Source organism: Ovis aries, chromosome X (genome assembly GCF_016772045.2).
Source record: "Ovis aries strain OAR_USU_Benz2616 breed Rambouillet chromosome X, ARS-UI_Ramb_v3.0, whole genome shotgun sequence".
Classification (NCBI taxonomy): domain Eukaryota; kingdom Metazoa; phylum Chordata; class Mammalia; order Artiodactyla; family Bovidae; genus Ovis; species Ovis aries.
The window spans coordinates 102,251,084-102,261,790 of NC_056080.1; the positions used below are offsets into that span (position 1 = coordinate 102,251,084).

Here is a 10,707-nt window from a genome sequence, read left to right on the forward strand (position 1 = left end):
TTTCCCTTGATCACATCATAAGCCAGGATGCTTCTGCTGTGTGTGTGTGTGTGTGTGTGTGAGTGCACCTGCTCTATATGGGTGTGTGTGGGTGTGCAGTTTAAATGTTTACTAGTCTGCTATGTGAGCAAAGAACTCTTATCAGTTTGCAGCTTTAAAGTGAAGACAGTAACCCAGCAAAGCCTCCATATATGCTGACATCTCGGTGTCCTTTCAGTGGGTAAAGAAAAAGGGCATTTTGGAACTAATAGAGTTAACTTGCCTCTGCTGGGAATATTAGCACGTGAGTGAAGGCAGATACCGAGGTAGTAACTTATATATATGCCATTGGCAGCTACCATGTCTATTTCAGTCAGTAACTAACCACAATGTTTATTTCTGGAGGCTCGGGCTGCACTGCCTATCTTCACATTCCACTGCCATCACGTAGGAGCCATGATGTTATGACAGCAGCCAGAATCAAAAGCATCATATCAGACACTCTTTCAACAAGGTTTTGTTAATAAGATATCCTGATTAGACTAGCTATTAGAAGAATGCTTTTGTGTATTTAGTGAGAAAGATTAGAACTTGAGTACTTGTAACCTCTTATCACTTCTGTAAAATCATTCCTTTCCATCGAGTCTCCATTTCATGATCAGTTATGGGAGTTTGGGAGTGGGGAGAAGGAAATAAATGAGGTCATTGGGAGGACTTTGTCACTAGCCGGAGAGAGAGAAACAGAGGGGGAAGGAGGAAGGGGGAGTGACCTTTCCACCCGATGTATATGCTTTGAAAAGGAGCTCTCTGGACAGGCTAGCGGGCCTCATAGAGGGAACAATAAATAGCACAGTCCACAGGACAGCTACCACCAGATTGCCGTCATTTTACTTTGGCCTCCCTTCCCGACCAGTGAACATCACGTATGCCCTGCACCTTCCCTGACTCCACCTATGTCAGCTGCAGCCCTGACCGCCGGCCTCTGTGCTTTGTCCACAGGAACTTCCACTACATCACCATCCTCCGCGACCCAGTGTCCCGGTACCTGAGTGAGTGGAGGCATGTCCAGAGAGGGGCAACGTGGAAAGCGTCCCTCCACGTCTGCGACGGCAGGCCCCCAACCTCTGAAGAGCTGCCCAGCTGCTACACTGGAGACGACTGGTCGGGCTGCCCCCTGAAAGAGTTCATGGACTGTCCCTATAACCTAGCCAACAACCGCCAGGTGCGCATGCTCTCCGACCTCACACTCGTTGGCTGCTACAACCTGTCAGTCATGCCCGAAAAGCAGAGGAACAAGGTCCTCCTGGAAAGTGCCAAATCGAATCTGAAGCACATGGCATTCTTCGGCCTCACTGAGTTTCAGCGGAAGACCCAGTATCTGTTTGAGAAAACCTTCAACATGAACTTTATTTCTCCCTTTACCCAGTATAACACCACTAGGGCCTCTAGCGTAGAAATCAATGAGGAACTCCAAAAACGTATTGAGGGACTGAATTTTCTGGATATGGAGTTGTACAGCTATGCCAAAGATCTCTTTTTGCAAAGGTATCAGTTTATGAGGCAGAAGGAGCATCAGGAAGCTAGACGGAAGCGTCAGGAACAACGCAAATTTCTGAAGGGAAGGTTCCTTCAGACCCATTACCAGACCCAGAGTCAGGGCCAGAACCCGAATCCGAGTCAGAATCCGAGTCTGACCCCAAACCTGAATGCTAGTCAGAGTGGGACTCAGAATCTGTTTCAGAATCTGATTCAGAATCTGACTCAGAGCTCGGGTCAGAATCCAAGTCCAAAGGAGAACCAGGAAAGCCAGAAGCAGAATCCAGGCCAAGAGCAGAGCGATGGCAATACCAGCAATGGCACCCATGACTATATAGGCAGCGTAGAGAAATGGCGCTAAGTGGCTCCCAAAGGCTTTCACACACTTCTCCCAAAGCGCCAGTCAAAATAGGGCAAATCCTCAAACATGAGAGCGTCCAAACACATCCTGCTTCCTAAAGTTTGGAAGTTGAAAAAAGTTAAGATGTCGCCTTTACAGTTGCCTTTCAATTCAGTGTTCTACTGTGCGTGGGTAAAACAAATTTCAATATGTAATTAAATTGCCTTTTTTTTTTTGGTTTGTTGGAGTATTTATAAAATCCAAAAGCCAAACCAGACTCACCAGAAATTGCTGTTTAGATATGTTAAGAAGTTCTTAAATTAGTCATAGGGACAAAATGGAAACACAAAATGTGACCATTTAACTTATGCCTAAGAAATGGACTTTACATTATTCATGATACACTGTCGAAACCCAATCTTGGAAGCAAACATTTTTTCCAGGGGTAAGCATGAATATAACATAAAACAAACTAAACACGAAACTTCATTTTCTTCTGATTATAACCAAAAATCTATTTAAATAAAATAAGAACTGATGGTAGAGTTTACCAAATTGTACAAAATGGAAAACTTCTATCCCAAACATGAGTAGTTTTATGTAAAAATATTGGCTTTTGAGTAGAAAGGGACTCATCTTGTTATTTGAGATGTTTAAAATTTTAAACTTTTTCTACCTTCTGCTATTTAAAGGTTTTAAACAGGGTGTATCTCATATTAAACCAAACACTTTTTCCAAATGGAGTACCAATGTAAAGATCTAATTTCCAGACGATTTCTGGGCACTGTAATTTCAACAATTCTGGAATCTTTTTGGCGCTGCTTCTCATTCATTTTAAAGCTTCTCCGAGTTGTGCTCATTCCAAACTAACCCGTTTTAGAATCTTTCTTCATCATCTAAATGGTGTGTTGCTGAATTTATTGTGATATATAATCCTGGATTAAAGTCAGGACTTTCTTTCTATAGAATTGTCTTATCAATGTTTGTGTAGTGAGATCCTTATCAAGAAACTCTTGAACAGGATAGCGTGTCTTAAAATATTGCTGAAGTTAGTATTCTGTTCTTGATCAGATAGAATTGAACCTGAATGTGAATGAATTGTTATTTACTTTTTGTACATTTTTATTGTAATGTTTCCAATTGGGCTGGCTCTTTCTAGCCCATTAGTTCTTTTTCATGTTGACAGAGTGTAGACAAGTACAAGAGGAAAACAAGGTTGGAATAAGCACTAAGATAGCCAACGTTATTCAGTAACACCAAAAGCTTTACCTCGATACTTTGGGTGAGCCGTGTACCAGCTTTAGTTTTGAGAAAACAAAAGGCAAAAGTATTCTGCAGTGAGATTAAACATCAGAAGCATATGGGTTGAAGAAAGTGATTTGGTATTGGAAGTCCGTGCAAAAACACTTTCAGGGTATCAAGTATGAATTGCATGGGCCAAAAAGAAGTATATAACCCACTGTGCTAGCAAACATCCTGATTCTGGGCAGCTTCCATATTACGGGTTTTGCTATCCTTTCATAAGGACTTACACTAAGCCTCTGGCTGTAAATCAGAAAGGCGACTGCAAGTGGCATTTATGTTTTCATGAGGGACATGCTTAGAAATGTGACCGTAAAGTCACATCTTGTACAATCTGCTCATTTGCATGATCTAGTTTCATCTGTAATAATAAGGCCACAAACTGGACAAGAAGCTGAGTGCTTGAGTTAAAAAATGTTTTTGACTCTGCGCTTGTATCAGTAGATCGAAGTTTTGTTTTGCCTGACAGTATCGCAGTCCTGGGAATCTGAGAACTGGAAAACTGAAAGGAAAAAAAATTTCAAAATCCAAAATACCTTAAAGTCAAACTGTTTTAGAGTGAAACTATTTTGTGTACTTTGTGTTTTTAAACTAATGATTCTGTAGCTCACTGTGGTATTTCAGTTTCGTTTTGTTTTAATGGATGATGTTTGCTATTAAAGCTGATAGGTAATGTTGGAAAGCAGGATGAAGCCCGAGCCAGTGGAAAAGCTTGTTACAGAAAAAAATATTTTGTGTTATTGCTGTGGTGTGCATGGTTTGCAGAGATTAAGTGCATTTTCTCTGTCTATACTGATTTATTGTATATAGGGGATGTTATAAATATACATTTTGGTCATCATCATGTAAATCCCATGACTTCAAATGTAAACATCTGTCCAATGATGTAGCTTTACAAACCATTTACTGATTTTGTGTAATTTAACAATAGATATAAAATAAAGTTTAAATTACAGATGCTGAGTTATTTTGTGATTTCAAAGTTTGCAGCCACTAGACAGACATCATGACACCACAGAGAGAATTCTCTTTTCTCAAGGAGTTTCTTATTTTCCTCTTGGCCACCAGATATGGAGATGAGATGAGCCACTCCAATGTAGCATGTGCCAATGACCTTAACCTTGGGTGCTTCCCTCTGAGGGTCCAGAGTGTGTTCTCTTTTGAATAAAACAAAGTTATCCATGAAAGACAAAGTTGGGTATGTGTTTTAGTGAGCTCTGGTTGCTATACCAAAATACCATAAACTGGGTGGCTTGTCAACAATGGAAACTTACTTTCTACAGTTCTGGAAGCCAAAAGTCTGAGATCAGGTGCCCAGTATGGTTGGGTTCTGATGAGGGCTCTCTTCCCAGTTTCAGAAGCCTGTCTTCTTGCTGTGTCCTCATATCACAGGAAGTAGCTAGCTAATTCTCTAGGTTTTTCTTATAAGGGCACTAGTCCCATTCATGAGGGCTCCCATGGATCACCTCCCAAAGGCCACACCTCCTAATACCATCACAGTGGGATTAGAGTTTCAACACATGAATTTGGTGGGGACATTCCATCCCTTATGCTATGCAAATGAAATATGTGAGTGTTTTAATTTAAAATTATTCGATGAAATACTTGCACATTTAAGAGTATGTGGGAAAGAAAAATAATACTTTTTATTTTTTATCTATCCCCTCTTTCTGGAATATAGTTTAAAGGTGAGCATTAAAGTATTGGCTTTGAAAATTATGAAGACATGTCTTCTAATTATATTCAATGTACATTTTTTTAAATTGTGGTTATGACTATGGGTGGGGATGATTTGTTCTTGTCTTTTTCAAAAGAGAATTTAGATGCCAGATCATGGGATTAGAGGGAAGAAAGCTACAGAAGTTGAGGAGTTTAACTATACTCAGCCTACCAACTATTACATACTTACAAAACTCTGCCCATCAAGTGTTCACTGAGCAATAATTGGGTGGTCACAGTTCCTGATTGCCAGAGAGCCCCATGATCTCCTCTTGGGAGGAACTGTGAACAGGAATATAGAGCTCAAGTATTAGCTGCTCAGTAGTGTCTGACTCTTCAACCCCATGGACTGTGGCCCTCTAGACTCAAGAACTTGAAATATTTAGGAAATAAAGATGATTTCTCTTTACCCTCCAGGAGGATATTCTTGGAGAGTACTTGCTGAAATGGGGAAAACATTGCAAACCTGCACTCTGCTTCTGGGCACAGAGACTGCGGAAAGGAGCTACTGAGGCAGCCCAGAGAGGAGCTCTAATGAAGAAATAACCAACTGGCCCAGTTTCTAAGGACTTCGGATTCTCAATAGGAGTTATAGCAAAGTAAAACCAAGGCTGTCTTTGAGAGGTGGAAGATCTAAAGAACTGTTACACTGGCACAGATGCTTTTGTTTCATGGGGTGGGGAATTGGAAGTGAAAAGAACTCTGAAAGACTCACAGGCCAGGCTTTAGACAGTCGTACTCTCCCCATGCCTGAGACACAGAAGAGACCAACAGACTCGGCTAGGCTGGTGATCTGCAACTCCAAGCTTTATTGTCCTGTTCTGAGGACTGCTTTTTTTCTTGTCTTTACTAGGAATCAAAACAAGCAAATAGTCAAAGCCCAGGCTGGGGTGGGGGGGGGGGGCAGGTTGTAAAGAGTCTAACAAGATACAGTGTGTGCTGACTCCAGATATAATCCCGTGGGATTGTGGAATAGGGCAATCCTAATGTCTCAAATAGCCAGAGTGAGATGAGCTGATGGTCTAAAAACACCAGAGGAACTTGATCAAGACCTCAAAAATTCCAAAGTAAATTTATAACACATCAATCAGAGCTTCAGAACGAGGGCTTCCCTGGTGGCTCAGATGGTAAAGAATCTGCCTGCAATGCAGGAGACCCGGGTTCAATTCCTGGGTCGGGAAGATCCCCCTGGAGAAGGGAATGGCAACTTACTCCAGTATTCTCATCTGGAGAATTCCGTGGACAGAGGAGCCTGGTGGGCTACAGTCCATGGGATCGCAGAGACGGACCCGACTGAGCGACTAACACTTAGAACTGCAGGAGAAACCTGTCTTGAGAAAAGCAAATCAGCTATTTCTCAGTGTAAATAACACTGTTCTGAGCAGCTAGACCAGAGGTCCAAAAAATGTCAGACCTGGGGCCAAGTCTCTCCACCTGCTTTTGTAAATAAGAGTGTATTGGAACATGACCATGCCATATTTTTGCATGTTTCTTCTGCCTACTCTCACAACCCCAGAGGCAGGAACAGCTGAAACACTGATGGCCCCAAAATCTACAATATTTATTTTCTTGCCCTTGAGAGAAAAAATTGGTCAACCTCTGAGCTAGAGAGCCAATCCAAATTTCCCAAAGAGTAAAATCTCAGCAGAGTCTGTAATGATTCCAGGGTCAGAAAAGATAGAAGACATACTTCTATCAACATACTTTCCAATCAACAACACCACACTAATATTTATGGGGTGTGTGCTTAGTTGTGCCCAACTCTTTGCAACCCCATCGACTGTAGCCCACCAGGCTCCTCTTTCCATGGGGATTCTCCAGGCAAGAATAATGGAGTGGGTTGCCGTGTCCTCCTCCAAGACATCTTACCAACCCAGGGATGGAACCCAGGTCTCCTGCATTGCAGGCTGATTCTTTACTGTCTGAGCCATCAGGAAAGCCCACATTTATGGGGTACCTAATATTATATGCAAATCACTTCATGAGGCCTGAGAACAGGGAAGAATCTGATCTTTCCCAAAGAATTATGGAACTCTAAACCAAATGCTGTGTCAGAGTATAGTTAAAAGCTTAATTAGTTCTTCAATGTGTGTGTGTGTGTGTTTTATTACATGCTTGTAAAAACTGCAAATGATATGGAAGCATGTAAGTAAAAAATGAAATGAACAATTACCTACACATTCTCACTCTTCCAAAATAACTAGTGGAATTACATGATTTCTTCCAGACTGCCTTGTCCTTTTCACATTCAAATCTAACATCTCTCTTTTTCTCTTCCCTCACTCTTTTTCTCTCTACCCCAACACACAACACAAAAATGAAACCATACCATATAGTTCTCAATTTCCTTTTTTAAAGCTCAGCAATGTATCCTGGTTTTCCTTCCAAAACGAGAATATAGTGAGTGGTTGACCCTAAACCCCTAAGCCCCCAAATAGATTACTGCTGATATTATAGATTGAGAATGTAGGCTCTGGATCCATACTTCTTGGGTTTGAATCTCAGTCCCACCATTTACCATGTCTGTGACCTTGGAGAAGTCACTAGCCTCTCCATGCCCCAGTTTCCTCCCCTATAAATGGAGAAAAGTACGGCTCCAACTTCAAATGGTTATTGTGAGAAATAAAAGAGTTCATATTTGTAAAGGACTCAGAACAGAGTCTGACACAAAATAAACTTAATATGTGTTTGATAGTATTATCATTATTATTGTTCCCAATATGAAAACTAGCTGTCTGGTAAATGCTTCTCTTTAACAGCTAAAGGCTGACTCTGAGATGAAGAAATGAATATATATATATAACAGATTTTTTTACATAATTAAAATGTATAAAGAGCTGCCCTAAGGTTTACTTCTGAGCTTTGAATGTAGCCAGTGACAGATCTCCTGAAAGATCTAACCAACAAAATGCCAATTGAGTCACTGATACTCTCTCCAGCATTATCTGATGTCCCCTGCTGACTGGGGACCTACTTTAGCGCACTTAGCCAAGGATGATTCACCACCAGGCCTCTTCCTTTCCCACCCACCTCCCCACCCTATATTGTCAGAGTATGGGCCTGTCTGCACCCTGAGATCCCAGAGGGTTCCAGAGATCCAGCTACCTCGCCCACCGACGCAGGTGGGTGCTTGGAATTCCCACACTCCAAGTCTCTACTTTGTGCAGGAAACCCTATTAAAATGCATCTATGCCGCCTAGGAGGGAGGAGGGCCAGTAACCCATTAAAATCACCTCCTAGTTTATTATATTAGCAGTCACGAAGGACCCTCAGGGAAGGCGACACTCAAGTCATGTAAATTGAGGTATAGCTCACTTCACTTTAAAAAAAAAGAAATAGAATATTTTGCTTCCCTGTCATTTGACTTTTAAATTTTTGACCTTGTTTGCCTGAAGGGCAGGATAAGGTTCAATAATCCTCATTAAGTCTCATTAAATTGTATACATTCTACTCTGTTTGTGCTTGGCTTAAATCTTGTGACTTCACGACACTCACTAAGATTTACTGATGCCTAACTGGGCCTAAGAAAAGTTTAACAGTTTTTGTGACTTTAAAATGCTCCATTGGATTTCATGTGACTTCAGAGGACCTGAAAGGAATTGTCAAGTTTTAGAAGAGAGGGCTTTACCATAGTTCGATGGGCCCTAAGAGGCCAGCTGGAACCCAGCATTACCAGCTTTCTCAAGGATTAATTCAAACACATGAGTGTTTTTTTTCCTGTCAGGTCGGAAAAAGGTTTTCTGCCCCTGAAACTAGCTAGAGCAGGACCATGTGCCCATTAAGGTCCTTGGGATTCCGTTGAAAAGACTTTGTGAATTTGACCCAAGAGGCAGATTTAGGCTTTGCAAAGGTAAACGACTAGGAAGGTTAAGTAAGGAGCCTCAGCACTGTGTAGCCAAGATGAATAGGATTTATCAAGAATGAACTTGACCTAACAGTCATCAGTAGTTTCCCAGTGCTCCCAAGCATCCATTGTCATTGGAAGCATGCTTTATTCAGACTCCAGGGAACTTGACAGGGAGGTCATTGTTTTGATTGCCCAGCACTCCCATGCAAGGTCAGGTTTCTATGTAGCCCACCTGAGTGGTCAAAGTAACTCCTTAATTATTCTCCTGTTCTCAGCCTCTTTCTCAACCGCCACACTCATCTTCCTCAAACTGCATCTCTAAACCTAAATCATGGACCTGAGACCTCAGAAGCCTCACTGACATGTTGGTTTAAAGATGCGAATACCCTGGGCCCCACTGTAGAGGTTCTGAATGAAACTTTCAGGCGCAAAGTGAGAGATCCCGCCTTTCTGGGTGAGATCCCAAGGAGATTCCAAGATACTCAGGTACAGTGGAGAGCTATTGTCCAAAATCATAGATCTGATCCTGCACTGCCCTTCTCAGAAAGTGCCGGGAGCTCTGCACCGTCTACAGATGAAGTCCACACTCAGCTAAATGCCCAAAGCGCTCTGCCAAGACTCACCATTGAAAGCCGCCCTCCTTGAAATTGACCCTTGACTACTTGAACTTTACTTCTTGCCTTAGGCATTGGTCTTCCAAAATGATTTTAAATAGGAGTTTTTGAGATATCATTGATTCTAACAGACTCTATAAAATCTTACTTAGGCTGATTGCCATCTTAACAAAGTTTTAATGAACTCTAATAAGCCTTGGCTTATTAGCTATGTGACCCAGACTTCATTTTGCTGAGCCTTTCCTTATTTCTAAGATTGAAATTATCATAGTATTTACTCCATAGGTTTGTGGTAATGATTAAATGAGTTAAAACATGCAAAGCACTTTAGAACAGCATTCTGGTACTTTGCAATTAGATTGGATTAATATAGGTAAACATTTCTAGCATTGAAGCAATTTATTATTTTGAACTCATATGTTTTATTCATACAGAAACTTTTAATGGAACACCTACACTGTTTTTCTTGGTAATGTTTTACAGTCTTCCCCCACCTCAACCATTCATTGAACTCTAAGTTACTCAGTAATTGAATGCATTATCACTAAAAGGAAATATTTACTAAAATCCTTGCAGAAACTAGATTTCCATTTTTTTTTTCTATTTTTCTCCTATGTTCCCCTCAGGGGTCCAGTACTGTATTTTACATATACTGGGCATTTTATTTGACACAGTACTGTCTAAACTTCCCTTTTTTGATGGAAAAGAACGATGGCTATTCTCAAGACTACTGGCCTTTATATTTAGCAGATGCACAAGGTATACTTGGCTTTGTATTCAGAATTTCCTGTGTGTTGATTCCAGTACATCAGCCATGGACTCTGCATTTTCCATGATAATCATGGTTTCTATTATTCTAATCCAAGATCAGTCTGTAAGTTTCCGTTTTTCTGAAATCTATGGTTATCTTTGGTATCAGTACTAAATTTTAGCATAATTTCATGCATTTAATTTTAATCCCTGGTGGCATATAACCAACAAAATGATAATGTTTGTAAATAAAGCACACTCAGTGACTGTCTTGAAGTGTCATTCCAAAGTCTGGCATTCAAGACCTCGCAGAACGTGTCACTTGTTTGTGTTCTGTCTCCACACTTGCCCCTCACACCCCAGGCACCAGCCGAGAGGAGCTGTTAGATAGAGGTTTCCCATTGTCTCTTATTCCACCTCGAGGCATTTTACACATTCCGTTCTCTCCACCTTCAATGCTATTCCATACCCGCCTCTCTCTTGCCTTCCGTATCAGCATTGCTTGTTCCTCCACCTAAAAAGCACACACAGAAAGGCACCCTCTTTGCATAAGTAATCCCTGCCTTCTTTTCAAACTCTGCTTTGACATCACCGCTTCTGGAAAGTCTTCCCCAATCCCT

The 10,707-nt window shown here is 41.2% G+C and overlaps 1 protein-coding gene across 3 annotated transcripts in view; it reads left to right on the forward strand.

Annotated features, from left to right (window-relative positions):
- HS6ST2 (heparan sulfate 6-O-sulfotransferase 2) overlaps positions 1 to 4,112 on the forward strand; it is a 370,575-nt gene extending 366,463 nt beyond the window's left edge. For all 3 annotated transcript variants that reach the window (XM_042241641.2, XM_042241640.2, XM_027963396.3), the window contains one exon: positions 979 to 4,112. In XM_042241641.2, the coding sequence (XP_042097575.1) occupies positions 979 to 1,876 (898 nt within the window). In that variant the 3' untranslated portion in view covers positions 1,877 to 4,112. The remainder of the gene's footprint in view (positions 1 to 978) is intronic.
- The last annotated feature ends 6,595 nt before the right edge of the window (positions 4,113 to 10,707 follow it).